The following is a 19319-nucleotide window of genomic DNA, read 5'->3' as shown; positions in this document are numbered from 1 at the left end:
AAGCTCTTACAGCTTAAGCAAATTAATATTAGTTGTGTGTGATCCTTGTTCTCACAAAAGCCTTTGATTAATAATAAACATAGAACTTATATATTTGTTTTTCTAATTTTACTACAGCTAATTTTGAGAAAGTATATAGAAGTTCAAATGATTTTTAAAATTAATTTTCAAATATGTTCTCTTTATTCATTTTCCAGAATTTAAAATTTATATTTACTTCATGTCAAAATGTCAAAACTTGAGTGAAAACTTTTGTTATTCATTCAAACATGTTATCTGCATGGTGTGAAGCTTCTAGGATTTAAAGTATGGTTTTTAATTTTTATTTCAATTATTTGATAATATGTGAACTAACCAGGATTTTAGTGCTATTTTAACTATTGCAGTGGAATTTCTCATGTTTTACCTTATTTTGTAAACATGAAGCTTTATCATAGATGAGTTTCCAAGCCTGAAGAAAGATACGATCTTGGAGAGCCAGGTTAATAATAATGGACATCTGTCTGAAGATGTGAACAGGTTTCATTCTTTAAAAAAAAAAAAAAAAAAAAAAAAAGCAGTAAGTAATATAGGTAGTAGGGTCAGACATGACATTTTTGTAGTATGAAAAACAGAAAAAGGAAATCCTAAAGCCTGACATTAAAAAAAAAATCTTTCTTGATCTTAAAAATTAGTGGTGTTATGTAACCACTTAAGAATTTAGCTGAAGCCTGATATTAAGTGACTCACATTCCTAGCTTCTTAATGATGCTTCTTTACAGTGAAATTCAAGCAGTTGCCAGATTTTTAAGTCATGAGTTCATTCTCCCCCCCTCCCCAAATTTACGTGCAACAAAAATTGACAATCTGTGCCAAAAAAGGTGTTAACACTGAAATTCTTATATGCTAAGTGCAACATATTTTATGTTAGGCTGTTTCTCATCCACATGAAATCATCCACATTTCAATTTAAGAAAAGTGAACAACTTTAGGCCAAAGTTTCTTTACTGAAAAGTGGTATAGTATAACAGCTCCTAAATGTGGCTTTATTGGATCCTTCTCCTAAAGCCCTTAGCACTTCTGCCAGAAAAGCCATTGTTCTTTCAGAGTTGTTTCCCTCAAATCAACCAAGAAAGGTACCTGCCACCTTCTAACACAATAATATACTACTGTATCAACTAAACATGCTCTCAGGTAAGGCAAGTGTTTTCTTGTCCCACCACTCACTGACTTAAAGGGAGATACTTACATAATAAGCTTCTTACACAAATAATGCTGAGGAACCTTAGGACTTGTGAAATTGAAACTTCAAGAATTTTTTTAAGGTACCTGGTAACTAACCACCCTGGGCAGGATTTAGGTTGGAAATATTAAGGATGTTGTTAATCCTTGCTCCCCCACTCCCACTCCTTCACCACATACACCCACACGTACACACAGAGCGGGGCATTTGCTCTGAGATAAGCAAAGCAGTATTCTTGTCATATGTAGTATCTGACTTGTCGGGTATTTATTCACATTAATACCCCACCCCCCTTTTCCTGAATTAAAGGTGATTAAATCTTCTGTTGTTGTTCCATTCACTTCAGAATATCTCACAGATTTGAAGCATAATGAAGTGGAATATATAGAATTCTTGACAATTGTGTATTTATCACTTTTCCCCTCCTTTCATCACTTAAGTTAGTTATTCACTTTGGAATAAAGATGTCTTAATTTACTCTCTCTGCATTGACCTTAGATTATTTTCCACCTCTTTATTTTTCATTTCTTATTCCCCAGTTTTCCGCAGTTGGTAGAATACATCAGAATAGGTCTTGTTTGGTCATATATGACGATATGCATCTATCTGTTTCAAAATGAAGATCTCTAGTTTATAAGCATCAGAGAATAACATGTCAGACCATGGCTTTCAAGGGAAGAGGATACACAAAAAAATCAGAGATCATATCTGATTTGCTTGATGTGTTTTATTATTGGTGTCTTGGTTACTATTTAGTTTTTCTTGATTCTGACCTTTAAGTGAGTTCTCTTAAGTTGTAAAAGAAAGGAGATTTCTGTCTCAGGAGGTTTGTTAATCCTGAAAGCATTTAAAGAACAGACTTTATTTACAAAGTCACATTAAGTCAAATGATAAACATTTAGTTCAACTGAATTTTTATTAGGTGTATACATTTGGAGGAGGTACTAGGTATTTTGTAAGTTCTTTAAAAGATTCTGTGAGCAAAATTCTAGATGTTTAAGCTAACTTTACTTTATAAGTGAATTCCTATTTTACATTCCTGCAGGGCTACTTTTTAAATTTTTTGCTAGTGTGTATCTAACACTTTTATATTAATGCCTTAGAACAGAAGGGAAAGAAAATGGGACCTCGTATCTCATTACCCCATCTGTTTGTTGATTTCAAGAATCTTTATCCCATTACAGTATGAATCAAAATATTCTCTTCCTCATCATCATAATCATCTTGATCATTATTTATTATTTTTATGTGTATTAACATGTTAATGCCTAATGAGCAGGTGAAAAGTCTTACAAAATTTGCTCCCTAAACCAGACATCCACTGGTTGATTATAATAAAATCCAAGACCATATATTCAATTAACCACTAGATACATCACTGTAGATGTTGTCAACTCATATTTGATGTGATCAAAATATAACTCCTGAGTGTTCTCCCAACCACCACCAAGAAATAAACCCAACCAACTACCTAATCAAGTAGGCCATAGATACCTGTGGTTCTCTAGTTTTCCTCAGCTCGTCATCTTTGACATTACCATCCATTAAGATACAGAAGCCCTAAAGTTACAAATTATCTTTGGTCCTTCACGTTGCCCAAAACTCGTTATTCTTCATCAAATCCTGTGTATTCTGCCCTTTTAATCATGAATTCATGTTTTTTTCTCTCCATTTCCATTATCATCTGGATCCAGGCTACCATTATCTCGCTTGGACTATTCCAGTTGACTCCCACTGTTCCCTTTATTTCAAATCTTGCCATTTCACAGAGCCTGCTTTATCTTGTAAAATATGACTAGTCGTGTCATTTCTTTTAAAACTCTTTAGTAAGTCCCTATTGCACCTGGAACAAACTCTATGCTCCCTACAGAGCTGTGTATGAAGCAGCTGAGGCTCGCTCTTCCCTCATCTTGTTCAACTTTCTGAATCCACTCCACTTCAACTGCCATGATCCTCCTTTTGTTCATTTAACAGACCAAGCCATGGACTCTTTCCTCTAGTTGTTTCTTTTGCCTGAATTCCATTTCCCGTGATCTTAATGTGGCCAGATGCTTGACTCTCAGATCTCAGCTATTTTATAAGTATTTATTGATTGTATAAGAGATGAATTGATAAAAAGTACAAAAATTCAGGTAAAGACAAATGTAAGTTCAGAATCAGTGGATAATTGTTTCATCTTGGGAAGATTTTTTTCCCCCTTATGGCTAGATAAACTTAGATGAAACTGAGTAGGGTGTAAAGTTGGAGCCAGCATGCACCACCACCCCCCGCAATATTTATAGTAGCAATTCTAATGATAAATTAGGATTAACATTGTTAACTATCAGAATTTTGTTACAGTAAGTCATGCAGTTAACATTTACAAGAATTATGGAAATAAGTATTCACCTAAGCAGCAAAAAAAAATCTGGTATAAGCTATTTAGGAATTGTAGATAATAGGAAGTTTGAGACCTACTATTTAGAAACAATATTAATATGCATTAAACATTAAACAGTCTTTGAAGGTCTTCAATATAACGTCAAAACGAGAACAATCATTGTTCTAAGACACATAATTTGTGTCCGTAAATATTTGCCCATAATTTGGCATTGAGATTAAAATTAATCCTACTTTATTTTTGATTTGTATAAACATCATACATCATTAATAATGAATTCCAGGTTACTGTTCCCTTTCAGTATTCTTGTGTTCTTCAGAATACTTGTTTAAAAAAATTAATGCTAAGATTTATATTATAGAGATTTTGGAAAATATTCAAATTAATTTTTTTCTTTTACATAAAAGTAAGAACAGGATTCTGCTGTTAGCAGTGCCATGCTAATTCACCTTCTCGGACATCAGTTCCTACAACTGTGAAATGAGATTATGTTAAATGAACCCCTAAAAATCCTCCAGGTCTGTCAGTGTACTTTCATACACAACTTTGCATTTGTATAATGCTTTGTATTACTAGAATTCTTTTATATTTATCCTCCATTCATTCTCATAGCTTTCTTGTGAGGTGGGCAAGACAGACCTTGTTATGTCTGCTCTACACTGGTGAGGAAATTGAGTTGCAAGGGAATTTAAATGATTTTCTTGAGTCACCCAGACAGCTTGGACTAGCTATGTATTCTTTCTATAATTCATATTATAAACTATGACCTCCTAATACTACTCTCTGGTTAGGTGCTTTGTCAAAATAAGTATTCATTTTATTAAGATATGTAGTAAATTATTACTGAAATAACTTGAATATTTTTGTACTTTGACCCCTTGTTCCCTGGAAATCTTTTAGGCACATTAATACTGATCAGGAGGTCAAAACTAATTATTAAAGTATTGTAGCAATTTGTGCCGTATAACTAATTGCCTTTATGGTACTTTAGATCGAATTTTTATCTTCTGAAGAAGTTAAACAGTTGATTACAGAGACCCCTGTAAGTATCACAGGTTAGGTTCTAAAAGGCCTTTTTTTTTTTTTTTTTTTGCAGTAACCTAGATGGCATGCCTCACTCTGTCCTAACTTGTCTTTCTACTTCCATTCCAACCTCTTAGAATCCATTCTCCCTCCCCAACACCCCTACTAGAATTATCTTATGAAGCGTAACTGATCTTGTCAATTGCTTATTTAAAAAGTCCAGTGTCTTCCCATTGCCCTTAAAAAAGCCTACTTTTTAGCAGGAATAGTTCCCTGCTTTTCTGACTTCATTTATACCACTTTCCCCCTCAAGCATTCTCATTTTCTCCCACCCAGTCACCTTGGGCTTCTGTTTCTTGAACATTCCTAGGTTCTTCCCACCTTAAGGTCTTTGCCCTTGAGATCCCCTCCACCTGTAAAGCTCTCCCCCACCTTGTTTGGCTAGATCCTTTGTGTTTATTCATCCATCATCTCAAACATGATTTTCTCAGAGCCACCTTTCCAGGTTGCCTGATCTAAAATAACCCCCCTGGGGGGCCGCTTAGTGGCTGAGTGGGTTAAGCCTCTGCCTTCGGCTCAGGTCATGATCTCAGGGTGCTGGGATAGAGCCCTGCATTGGGCTCTCAGCTCAGGAGGGAGCCTGCTTCCCCCTTTCTGCCTGCTGCTCTGCCTACTTGTGATCTCTCTGTCTTTGAAGTAAATAAATAAAAATCTTTAAAATTAAAGTAAAGTAAAATAACCTCCCTGAAAATAAAATAGATAAGATAGCCTCCCTGTTCCCAACCACCACTGTGCATTACATCACCCTACATTTTTAGTATTGTTTTTATGGTACTTGCTGATAACTAAAGTCGTTTTGTTTATTGTTACTTTTCTTGCTTTTCCACCATCAATCCCCTCCTGCCTCTAGAAATGTAAATTCTAGGGACCAGGGACTTTGCCAGTCCCAGTCATTGCCATATAACTAGCTCCCTCCCGTGTAGCAGTGCCTGGTTCACTGAAGCAAGTCAGTAAATACTTGTTAAATAATTAAGTAGATGAATTAACCTTACAATTCTGAAGTAGAATTCCAACACTCTTCATCTGCCAGTCTCCTTTTTTGGAATCTGTACAGATAGAAATTCAAAAATTTTTTAGCCCAGAGGCTTTTGTCCCGACTTCTAGGAAATCCAAACTAAATATAATGGTTAACTATAGTTACTATTGGCCTAGGTTTAGTATAATTCCATCCCTCTTATATTCCTCATCTTTTCATTTTATTCTGGTGATCCTACATATAATTGCTGGTAGCAAGGGGTGACTGTGGAATTGGGAAGGGAGAGAACATTGGCGAGAGAGAGTCCTTGTTCAGTGTCTCTCAGCCGCAGCGTCTTCAGCTCTAAACTAGGGTTAATAGATCGGTGGTTTGTGCAAGTATTAAGTGCCGACAATAGCTTAGGCACTCCAAAGCAAGGGAAAGAGGAATGAAAAAGGCAGACATATTCCCTTTTGGACTCACCTAGAGAGTTAAATCAGCAACTATTGTAAAGTGTGGTTAAGTTCTGTCCCAGGCGACATTCTCGGTTCTCGGTGTCACAGGAGCATCTTACAGGACCTTCTCACCTCCATGAGGAGAGTTCAGATAATTAGCCAGCCTTGGGGGTGGTGACCGTTCTTCTAGGAGGAGAGAACAGTGAAGACCCAGAGACAGTTACAGAGTCTGACTTTCCAGTAACCCTGAAGAGCTTCAGAGATGGAGTACAGAGTGCGGGGGAAAGAGGTGTGTGAAAAGATCAGGAGCAGAAGCCAGTGGGTGCAGTGGTTAGGAGTATAAACACTTCCCTAAGGGTGAAGAGGCCACTAAAAGATTTGTGGCAGGGGAATGACAAGATTAGGTGTGTATTTTTCTGTCATCTTTTAAAAGTTTACCCTGGCTGCAACATGGAGAAGAGATTGAAGGGGTGGTGGGGGGCAGAAAGACTTGAAAGCAGCAGCAGGGGAGGACACTGGTGGTGCGGGAACATCAGAGGGAACTGGGATAGTATTTGTAAATCCCCTGGCACAGTGTTGTCACTGCAAGCGTGGCTCATTTTATAACTTCTTGCTTTTGCTGAAGGTGTAGGCTATGTAACTTCCAGGTTATGAAATTTAAACTGTTTCTATCTAAAGACATGTTCAAATTATTAAGTGCTTGTTTGTGTGCGTGTACACGCATACACACGTGCACTGACATTACAGATTATATTAAACAAGTCATAAGATTCCCTAAATGCATCTTGATTAATGCTATTCTATTTTCCTGATTTAAACTTGGGGTAATAAATTAATACGCATCCACATACACACTTAACAGAAAAGTTCAGAGAAAGTAGTTGAAGTTTGAGGAAAGTAAAACCTTAATGGACTGATAGAGTACTAAATGTTAATTTAGGAAGAATGTGCTTTCTAAGAGAGTCGCTCAATTGATTATGTAAATAAATCTTTGCAGATGACTGAGAAGGTCATGAAAAATGCTGGAGCATTGACAGAAGTGAGGGTATTAGGAAGGAGTCTCCTTATGAGGTAATGTGTGTTTGACTGTGTCTTAGTAATTCAAACTATTCATTTGATGATATGGTGTCTAAGGCTTACTAGTCCAAACAAAACAAAAAAAAAAAAAAAAAAAAGGAAAGATAAAGGAAAAAGAAAAATCTGTTCGACTTCTTGCAATTTATGCAGTATGTGTTTCTGCTGACCCTGGGCAATGAGTAATGCACTGCAAATGTTCAGTCAGTTCTCCCACAGTGCCCTCCAGACAGAGCTAAAGCAGTGAAATTATCTGGTGTTCCAGGTTGACACATAAAGCCTTTGACAATAAAACATTAAATTAAATGTCTTAGCACTGAAGTCCTTGGAAATAAATGCTGAAATGAATATCTTTATCTTTGAAGTAAAAGGAAAAAGTGATACACTAGACACATAAAATTAATACCTACTATTTTTGTTAGTAACTTAAGAGGGATATCATGTAATTATTTTTTGATTTAAAGATTATTGTCTAGCTAAGTTGTAATACTCATCTCTGGAGAAGTAGCAGTTGTGGTGTAGTGTTTGAATGAAATCTAGACATGAACCATTAGAGAGGTAGGCTCTGAGGTGTCGATTAAAATCAAAGTCATTTCCTCTGTTGTGTGCATGTGTGTCTCACATAAATGGGGTGGGATTTTCAGTAAATTAAGTTATATAGCCATTGTACCCATGAACGATAACTTAGAATGGACACAGCTTTACAGTTGAGTCACACAACCTGTGGTGTATCCATCAAGAAAACTACGATGCTCTTGTTTGCTGACGGCCTTGATATAAGCTGTAATAAACATCTTTTTCTGTTTAAGTCATGTGGAATTACTCATAAATATTTATTAAAAGTTATATATATTCACAAAAAATAATATATATTCACATTAAACACTTTAGGGAAATGTTTTAAATTCATGATGCATACATTGAGTGCTCAAAACCCTCCAGTGGCTTCCCATTTCACTCAGGATAAAATCCAAAATCATTACCATAGCTTTCCTACATGATTTCAGCATAGAATATCTCTCTGTACTAATTCCCTCTGGTCTTCTCAGGGCTTTCACTAACCTTCTACCTACTCCTAAAACATACCAAGGCCACCCCTGCCTTTGACTTTTGCTCTTGATGTCCTGTTTCCCCATTATGTATCTGTAGGTTTCAGGCATTTGCTCCATCAAGGTCTTTGAAATGTTATCTTAGCAGTGAGACCTTCTACCCTCTATATCCTGTATCCTATTTTATTAGTTTTCAATCCACTTAACTCTGTGTGACATACTCTTATTTGTTTGATGGTCATTCTCCCACCCCAAATTCCTACTACCACACACAAATGCTAAGATATAAAGCCTGTGGAATCAAGGATTTTGAGTATATCCGAGCTTTTAGGGAAATGAAGGTTCATTAATTCCTATTTTTAAAAGATTACAACATAAATTTTAATAGAATTTTTTTTTTTCTTAAGGAGTCAATCCATTCAATGACATTTTTGAGTACTTTAGTCAGTTGACTACAAGTAGGTGGGTTTTAGACTTAATTTTCCATTTAATTTATTCAGCAGTATTTTTTGAGAACAAGTAGTTATTTTGAAGACTTGTATTTCCATCATATAATATTTGTGTCGTGTAATGTGAGCAGATATTAGTAGTCTCCCACTCATAAGCCACTGAACACCTCCAAATATATTTTATACTGTCTTTGATTCATAAGGTACTATGATACTTAGTTGATTTTGTTTTTAAGTTGTATAAATAGCTAAGAATCTTTAATAAAATGTTTAATAATTATATTCCTTTGACTTAGAGATGTACTAGACTTATCTTTTACACAAAGGCAAACATAACATATATTCTAAAAATATATGGAAGGTAATGTATGTGTTATATATAAAGTATGTATGTACATACACATGCATGTATGTTTATATGTATAATATAGCTGTGTGATGTGTGTTATGTTATCTAATAATACACATAACACATCTATACATCTATATTATATATATATCTAGCAAAATATTATAATTGGAACTATCTCTTTAGAAAATAAGTGAAAATATAAAAAGTAATTTTCTCATCTCAGTATCACGTCTTAGGTCTTCCCTGGCTGTCCTATGACTCTTCATCACATCAGTCCTCTCTCTCTGTCTCTCTCTCTCTCTCTCTTTTTTTAAATTTTTATTCAAATTCCAGTTAGTTAACAGAGTGTGATGATATTAGTTATTAATTTCAGGTGTACAATATACTGATTCAACACTTAAACACAACACCTGGTGCTCATCAAAAGTTCCCTCCTTAATCCCCATCACCTATTTCACCCATCCCCCACCAACCTCTCCCCTCTGGTGACCAACAGTTTATTCTCTATAGTTAAGAGTCTGTTTCTTGGTTTGCCTTTCTCTCTTTTTTCCCCCCAAAATTGTTTGTTTTGTTTCTTAAATTCCATGTGTGTGTGAAATCATATGGTATTTGTTTTTCTCTGACTTATTTCACTTAGCATAATACATCTTGTTTAATCTTTGTTGAATGCAGCACTTACCACTATTTGACAGTTTTCTTCATTATCCTTTTATTGTTTGTCTCTACCCACTAGTTGTAAGATCCATGAGAGTGGGTAGTTTATCTTTCCTACTCCAATAGCTGGAAAACTTGGAATAGTGTCTGGTATACTAGCATAAAATGGGTTTTCAATAAATGTGTTTGAATAGGTAGAAGAACTCTAATGTTTATTTTATCCAAATTGGACATAGTACTATAAGGTCAAGATATTTTCAGAACACTATCTACTTCTCCTTAAGGGATTTAGAATTTCATTGTGGAAGATTTTTCACAAATAGGTCTCACTGAGTATTTATATGAGTTAATATATACATATGTGTTAAGACAATGTATATGAATTATTTATTTATGTGAGTTAATGATAATGTGTTTATATGAGTTAAGATAATGCCAGCTTTTGTACCAAACAAAACATAATGGCTCAAACACAGTAGAAGTTTATTTCTCTTTTGCATGAAATCTAAAGCAAGTACTCTTTTTTTTTTTTTTTAAAGATTTTACTTATTTATTTGATAGAGAGAGATCACAAGTAGGCAGAGAGGCAGGCAAAGAGAGAGGAGGAAGCAGGCTCCCTGGCGAGCGGAGAGCCCGATGCAGGACTCAATCCCAGGACCCTGAGATCATGACCTGAGCTGAAGGCAGAGGCTTAACCCACTGAGCCACCCAGGCGCCCCTAAAGCAAGTACTCTTGATTGATTACTTGGTGGATAGTTCCCTTATAAGCAGTGTTTTATGGATCCAATCCCCTCTATTTTGTGGCTCAGTTGTCTAACCCTCAGAACAAAGCTTCTGTTGTTGTCCAACAGAGACTGTTTTGATGGAGGGGGGGAAGATCTTGACAGTCTTAAAGGAGGTTTTTATAAGTAACGGGTGGAAATGGCATGTATCGCTGGTGTTTGTCCATACTCGTAAGGCTTGAACTCACTTAAATGGGCACATATGTAACTATAAGGGAGGCTGGGAAATGTGGTCCAGCTGTGTTTCCTGGAAGGGAGGACACTGCTGAATAACTAGCCAGTCTCAGACATTTTATGGTATTTTGTTGTCTAGAAACATTAGCACCTTTGCATTTGGATGTGTGGTAGCTTGTACAACTTCTAAAGAGTTAAGAGCTACTTGTAGGTTAATGTTTTTAATTCTGTGTGAGGCTTTCTCCCCAAACCAGCTATTTATTTTTATTAAAAAAGAAAGCAGCTTAAGGTTCTCCATAGATCCCCTGGGAATCTTTTTTCCTTGACTTTAAACACTCATTTCCCTAACTCCATACTCCCTTGAGCACTTTTACAGCTGGGATAACTAAGCACGGTCCCTTTGGAGCTCATCAGAGTTGTTGTCTAATTGGTTGCAGAAGTTGGTTTCTGGTATTACCAGCAACTTCTCAACCTCTCCAGAGACTGCTGCTTCCATAGCACTGGTCCCCCTTTTTCCTGGAAAACAAGAGACTGAGGACTCAAGTTTTAGCAATTGTAAGAGATTATAAGTTTTACCATGGGGATAATCACTAATTTTGCTAAAAAGTGTATTTATTGGGCTGGTTTTCACATTAGAAAATAAAGCTGTTCTTATATTAGTGTAAGCTTCCTTTAAGGCATTTACCATTTAAATAAGGGAGAAGATAGTTGCAAAGATTGGGTTAGAATATGGCCTTAAATAGTAAAAATCTAGAGTCAGGGTACAGAGTAAAAAGGGTAGAGATTTTGGAGCCTCTTACCCGGAGGCTTTGGACAAGTCACTTGAGCTGTTTGAGCTTCTCTCTCTTCAGCAGCATCTGGACTTTTTACAGGTGTTAGAACAAATAGTTATCAAATACTGAGCTCCTTGCTCATTACACAGTACATACCCCCCAAAAATGGCTGTCATTATTACTAACTTGAAGACAAAATGCACTATACTTAAATAGTGGAATGCTACTGAGAAGATGATGTTAAAATTACCTAAGTGCCAGCAGCTGCCATGTATTTTATTGACAATTTCTTGGATTGAGTGATCTAGGCTTGTTTTTTTTTTTTCTTGGAATCCCTTGGAGGAATGTGCGCTTTTCAGATCAGTGGTTATTGATGATTGCAAATAAATTGAAAAGAAGAAGGGATTATATGTTGTGCAGGGGAGTGGGATGGGGAGGTGGAGTGAGAATGGAGTGACTCTCTCTTAAACCATCATAAAATTGTGTGTCTTAATAGGGCAGCAGGACATTTCATTTGGCCCTATATCATGATCATTTATCAACTATCTCAGTATTTCTGTGGAAAACTATATAGACCGCTTGTTTTATTTTAGGTTCCACATAAACATTTTCATTTTGAAAAAATATAGCTATCTTTCAGATGACAAATTTTCATTGGTTCTGGTAGTAATTATAGAACTGCCCTCACTATGCCAGGTGTCTTCCTTTAAGATGATGAAATCTGTTGACTAAACTATACCTAAGTCTGTATGTGTGTGCATAGTTTTTTTTTGATTATCAAATGTTAGGAAAATTATATATCAGGCAAGTACCAGAAAAGGAGTTGCTCTCCTCGCATATTTTATGAGGTTCTCTCTTAATTTATTTTACATTAAAATTTTTTTAAAATACTCTTCAATAAGGAACATAATGCAGCAGTGACCTCAAGCAGTGCTAGCTTGGAGTGCTTATAAGCATCACATGATGGAACTGGTATAAAGGAGTTAAAAAGCTTTACATTTTACACAGATTTAATAATGATTCCTGGATGTGTGATCTCAAAATGGCAAGTACTGGATATTGCCATAATATTTTATTTAAAACAATTTTTTAAAGATTTTATTTATTTGACAGAGGCAGCAAGAGAGGGAACACAAGCAGAGAGTGGGAGAGGGAGAAGCAGCCTTCCCATTGAGCAGGGAACCCGATGTGGGACTCAATCCCAGGACCTGGGATCATGACCTGAGCCGAAGGCAGATGCTTAACTGACTGAGCCACCCAGGCACCCTGCCATAATATTTTAAAGAGGAGTTTATAAAGTATATAGTAAACAACTTTATAGGACAAATGAAAAATCAACTTCACTAATGTACATTATCACATACAGACTCGAAGAAGTAACGTCTCAAACAATGTAGAAGAAATGAAAATTCTGTTAGGAAGCAGATGTAAAGTTTTAATAAATTGATTTTATGAATGTTAGAGTGAAAAATTATTTCAAATTAGTATTTTTCTGTATGATATTAAAATTTGCACAAGAAACTGTATTAATTAGTTGAGATAAGCAGCCATTTGACCATTTCATTAGTATCCATGAGTTTTCAGGTCAGCTACTAAATTAATAAATACATTAAATTTAAAGCTTAAATGTTTGTGCTCTAGAGCCAGATGTCCAAAGCTGGAATCTTTCTTTTCCCGCCTTTTCACTACCTGATCTTGGTATAGATCACTTAACTTTTCTGTGTCTTAGTTTCCTCCCATTTAAAAATGGTCATAATAACACTTACTTCATAAAATAGTCCAAAGAGTTAAATGACCTGATGTATCTGCAAGTACTTAGATCCGGGCCTGGCACAAAAGGAACTCATATACAGGTGTTTTTATTATTGCCTTCTCTTTGAAAAAAATGGGGCACAGCCTTGCTTTTTGAAATATATGATACCTAAATAGTTCATACACTTTCTCATCATACTAAAGGATTCTACTTTTCTGTTTTAAAGTACAGGTCCCATGGATTCCTTCTGTTCAGTGCTTTCTTTCAACATCTAGTAGAAAAGGCTTTCTAAAAGAATTTGCTTAAAAACGTCAATTTACTAGTTTTGGTTATTTTCCTCAGTAGAGGGTAATAGGTACTCTATTTGTGTGCAAATTATCACTATGTCAGAAGTGTAGGAATTAGATTTTAGATAGATTATAATTTACCCAACTGTAGCCAATGAAGTTTATGATTCATTTATGTTACCAACCTTCCAAAACATGAGAGTGGCCTTGCTGCTAGGTCGCTGTCATATCTCAGTAGCTAATTCTAACCCATAAAGGTTTATTTTTGGACAGATAGTCATGTGTATAACTTTATCTTGATAACAGGTCTTCTCTATTAAGTTCCCTTTAAAACATTATTTTCATGTAGGAAAGTAGCAAGGAATTTTTGAAATAAAACACAACTAAACTCGCACTTTACTCCTGTTCAGTGGTGTCTTCTGTTCAGACAGTCCTCTACTGGCAGTGTCCTCAGGATAGAAAGAGCATCTTATTGTGGTTAAGCCATACCAGGTTTCAGCATGTGTCTGGGTCAAATACATGGAGGCTTTTGCAGCCAAACACCGTAAGACTATACACACAAAAGCACAAACTCCCCAAGATGTTATCACCTTGTGAGAATTCTTAGCTATGACAATTAGAATGTTTATAAAAGAGAGTAATTGGACTATAAGCATATCATGATAATGAGGTTATTCACTTTATAAAATTTAGTATAGTATTCAAGCAGTGAGCTCCTCTTTTTAAACATATGGTTTATTTAAAATGTAATATATAGACTTGGGGGAATATATATCATAAGTAAACTACTATAATAGTAGTGTTAGCTATAACATGTCAAAAATAAGTCAGGTCTTTTTCTTTTCTTTTCTTTTCTTTTCTTTTTTTTTTTTTTATTGTATTTGAAAAACATCTGACCTAAGGTGATGGAGAACCTTGACTGGAAAAATGGCAGAGGGAATGAAAAGGAAGAGAGAGGCATCAGTAAGGTAGATTCTGTGGTTCACAATGATTATTTCATTTAGTCATTGTATTATGTTATATTCATTTGATAGAAGAAACTAAGGTGCACAGAAGTTAATTAACTTGTCCAAAGTTGTTTGACTGAGGAGGAGGTTGACCAGAGGATAACTCCATATATGTTGATGTGAAGCTTATGTCTTTTGAGCCTGGCAGGAAGCTGGGAGAATGTTCTTACAAATTACTACTTTTTGTCAGGTTTCTCTAGTAGCTATAAACCAAATTGTTGTAGACCCGCTTCTGTGAAACATAGTCATATCGACATTAAAAAAGTCTCCATATATGTTAATGAGAAATAAATTAGATCTATTCATTTATTAAATTATTATCTCATGATACTTTTGGAAAAATCTGTTTCTTTTATGTTTATGCACAAAAGAAACTACAGATCATACAAATATCTTTCTCTCTGTGGAAAACTGATGGATGATGTAATCAAGAATAAGTATTGGAGCTAGAACGTACCATAAGGTATAAGGGAAGCAAAAATTTTTTCTGATGAATAATATTCAGGAATCCAAATGTTTACTTTTTCTGGTGTTCTTAAAGAAATATCAGGATTGAGAGATACAAAAGTCGATTGTATTATGAAGTGGCCTTTAAAATGAGCTACTAAATAATATTCCTGCCTATTCAAGCTGTGTATAGAAGTAGGTCAGAGAGTGTCAGGATGAGTAGTACCTGAACAGTTGAGTAGTAAAAGCAAAATAGGGGTGTGTGTGCCTGTGTGTATACAGATGCAGAGAGAGAAAATATGAATTGCTTTTAAAACACAACTTGAGTTCTGAAGTGGGTAAGGGGGCAGTGTTTGTGGTTGGATGAGTTTGGCCACTAAATCCCTCTCAGTAATCCACTGGTTTCTACTCTTGGATTCTAGCTACATTAGAAATTCTAGACCTAGAAAGGACCTGTGTCTTACACAGCATCCATGTGTGGTAATTATCATTAAGCTAACACACTTCTATCGTAAATGCTTTATGCCCAGTCATTCATTTAGTCCTCACAACTTAGGTTTCCAATAAGTGATGAATGAGTAGAAAAAATATAATAGACTGTATTTCATGAACATCTCAGAGAAAAATAGGAAATGTGTCCAGTAACATACCAGCTCTCCAACTCTTCCTTGCAGAGATTAAAAACATGAGCATAAAGAACACTCACAAAACTCTAGTGATGATAGGAGGAAAGCAGTATTCATTTGGGTAAATTCTTAGGAATATAATTTAATATAAAGTTAGGTTTGGGTCACTAAGTGTGATATTTAACTTACTTTAAATAGTGTCACTCAAGATAAAGGGAGGATTATGTAGATCCCAACAATTAATGCAAACCTTGCATGTTTTGTTGTAATTATTTCTTGAAATAAAGTGATTCTAAAGGTTAGTTGGAAATTTCTCAGTGAAATAAATTTCAAATGTTGGTAGCAGTAATTGTGTTTTGTTTTGTTTTTTAACTATTGGATTTCTTAGCAACCCCCTACGCTAATGATAATGCACTGTGAAACATGAAACTCTAGTCCATTTCCATTACATGTCCAATAATACACCAACTCTTCCTTGTAGAGCTTAAAAACAAGAGCATAAAGAAGTCTTTGGTGGGGGGAGATGGAAAGGGAAGAAGGCAGCCATCTTAGCTTCTACTACATTATCATTACTTTGAAGAATTTTACCATTTCAACAAAGTATTGACTTAGTGGTGTCAGAGACTTCAAGGCACTCAAATTCAATGCATTTATGTTCAAAACAGAATTAATTTATTAACTAGTAATTTTATAAATGCCGATCATGGGACTAACTAATAAATCAAAGACTATCAAATGCCTGTTCCTAAATGAGACTTAAGGTTTTTTTTAAAGGTTTTTTTTTTTTAAGATTTTTATTTATTTATTTGACAGAGATCACAAGTAGGCAGAGAGGCAGGCAGAGAGAGAGGAGGAAGCAGGCTCCCCGCTGAGCGGAGAGCCTGATGCGGCTCAGGCTCAATCCCAGGACCCTGAGATCATGACCTGAGCCGAAGGCAAAGGCTTTAACCCACTGAGCCACCCAGGCGCCCCAAGACTTAAATTTTTTATATAGTACCCGTTTACAGCCAATTGTTATAACATCCCTTTTTCTCCCAAAACAGATAGAAGTTATTATATAATTGATACCCAGATTATGTGAAACTATGATGAATTTTGTTTATGTTCACTTTGTGCATTTAACAATCTGATTTTAATATTACCCTGTGTTTTTTATGTAGTTAACAGTGTTTGCGGTTAAACTATGATTCAGTCATTTGCCTGACAAGTTTATTTCACTTGTGATCCACAAGTACCATATTTTTGGGAATATAGGTTGCTTGATCCAGGAGAAATTTAAATAGTAATATATTCATATATCAAATCGTAAAAATATTTAAATGATAAAAATATGAGATTCCTTTAAATTGTGTTCTTAATTGTGAAATATATTGGTATTAAGATAAAAATATATAAAATGTGTTAATTTCCCCTTTAGCTTAATTATTGTTTAATTTTATTCAGGTAATTACTGTATATAGTCCCAACTTCAAACTTTTTCTTATATTTTGAACAGTTTTGGCTATAAATGGTGGCTAGCACCATAAGATAATTCACAGCCCCTGTTTAATCTGAAATTTAATGAAATAGGATACTGATAGTAATTTAAATAGGCACTGGGTCAAGTCTAGAAAAATTTGGAATAAATGAATCTTGTTGTCATTGCCATATTGTACCCTTTCTTGGTATATTTTACTCAGACTACGAGTTATACCTCCTAGGGATTCTGTGTTTGACCTCATGTTTAAACGTGGGTTCCTGTACTATACTTGTCCCCTGACTTCCAATCCCTGTCTAGTTCATTTGCCTCTTAAAGACTATTTCCCCCAGATGTGGGCTCCGGTGTCTCTATTATTCCAGAGTATTGTGGCTGTCTGGGTCAAAGCAGTGTATTTCATAATCTTCCTTTATGGAAACAGCTCCCACAACTTCTCCCATACTGGAACCTTGGCTGAGGTGTACTGTCAATAAAATTTAATCATGATACTATTATACCAATCTACGGGGAACTTTTTTAAATTTTTAAAACTTCCTTAAATGTGGCATCTGTTCTAATATAAAGAAGTATGCAGTTAATACTAAATTACGTATGCATAATTTATATATTTATGTATATAACATTTCATGCTGTTCTGCAAAGAATACAGGTGGTGGTGGGGGATAAAAGCCATGTTTTTTTTTTTTAATTATGTTTGATATCTTTTTCTATTGTAGGTAACACCTGTTTCAATAACATTTTGGGTAGTAGAAGTTACATTTGGAATTGGGACTGTCTTATTCATCTCTATATTCCCTGGCCCTAATAGTCTGACATAGCAGATACTCAATAAGTATTTATAAAGTAGAATTGAATTCTTAAGAGTGAAAAGACATTTTTTCTTTTTAAATACTCTTTATGAGTCTTAGCCTAACATAGGTATGTAATTCTGGTATCTGTGGCTATAAGCTAGCATAGTTGAAGAGACTATAGTATATAAAGGCTGGACCCATGTGTATTCTAGTAGATTTAGAGCTCTGAAGAGCTTAGTACTTTCCATAGAGCAAATTGTTAGGAAAGATGACCAGCCAATGGATATGGAAGAGAAGAGAGTCCTATGAGACTTAAGTAAATAAGTGTCTAGTGAGTGAAAATTCATTAGATAATTTTGTCTTCATTTGACAAATTTAAGCTAATTTTTAAAAAATCACACAATGTGACACATGTCAACCTGAGTCATTGCTATAAAAAATAATCAGTAGAAATCAGTTTATTGTTCTATAATTACATGCATTGATTTATGCCTTTTAAAATCACTGAGCCATTGAGTAACGTTTCCCCAGTTGACTTCTGCAGTGAGTGACTGAATTAAATGGAAATGTAGATGATGAAGGATATTTATCCTGGTTTTAGTCACATTTTAATATCTGATATCTATCACTTAACAACATGCAAAATCATAGTTACTAGTACATCTTGGCAGATTTCCATCTTCAAATTGTTCATGAAGAAATCCTGTGAATATTTCACCATTCTACATTATGGATAAATATGTATATATATAAATTCTCAAATTAGAATCATTCACCTATTTATTCCTTATATGAGAATTGTTATTCTCCTAAATTTTATCTAATATTTCACAGCATCTTCAATTATCAGGTTTTTAAAAAAACAACACTCTTAGTGAGATATGTCACGTTTGCAGTGATTTCACACATTTGAGTACATATCTCACTTCTGTAAGCTCCTCTAACATATGTGTTTTTTGTCCATTTATTTGGCATGTAATCATATACCTCCTAATAGCTTTATTTTTTTTATAAAGATTTTATTTATTTGACAGAGAGAGAGAGAGGGAGGAAGCATGAGCAGGGAGTTGTGGCAGAGGGAGAGGGAGAAGCAGACTCCCTGCTGAACAGGTAGTCTGATGTAGGGCTGATCTCAGGACTCTGAGCTATGATCAGAGCTAAAGGCAGATGCTTAAGCCATCCAGATGCCCCCTAATAACTTTATTTTTAGGTCTTTTCTGTGTTTTCCTTGTCTCTTATGAAGTAAAAAATATTTCCATAAGACTATATTTAATGTTATTAAATATCATAGTACATTTATAGAGTCATATCTGAACAATTATGGGCTATAAATAGATTTTTCCTCTTTGTTTGAAACTTTGAGGTATTAAAGTTCATTGGTCATTGTCATAAAACTGAATCACCTCCCTTGGAAAACTTATTCTAATCTATGGAATGGCATCTTGTTTTTGGAAAGAGAGAAAGGAGGAGATCAAAGGAGAAAAGGGAATGTTGCTAAGATAAACTCTTATTTAAGTTTTATTTTAACA

The 19319-nt window shown here is 35.0% G+C and overlaps 1 protein-coding gene across 17 annotated transcripts in view; it reads left to right on the top strand.

Annotated features, from left to right (window-relative positions):
* RAPGEF2 (Rap guanine nucleotide exchange factor 2) overlaps nt 1–19319 on the top strand; it is a 241963-nt gene that overhangs the window by 166653 nt on the left and 55991 nt on the right. For 8 of the 17 annotated variants that reach the window (XM_047717776.1, XM_047717784.1, XM_047717777.1 and 5 more), the window contains one exon: nt 14345–14410. The exons of the other annotated variants lie outside the window; for them this stretch is intronic. In XM_047717776.1, coding sequence (XP_047573732.1) covers nt 14345–14410 — 66 coding nt within the window. The remainder of the gene's footprint in view (nt 1–14344; nt 14411–19319) is intronic. 17 annotated transcript variants of the gene reach the window in all.

This window comes from Lutra lutra, chromosome 2 (genome assembly GCF_902655055.1).
Source record: "Lutra lutra chromosome 2, mLutLut1.2, whole genome shotgun sequence".
NCBI classification, from domain to species: domain Eukaryota; kingdom Metazoa; phylum Chordata; class Mammalia; order Carnivora; family Mustelidae; genus Lutra; species Lutra lutra.
This window is presented reverse-complemented; position numbering and strand designations above follow the sequence as displayed.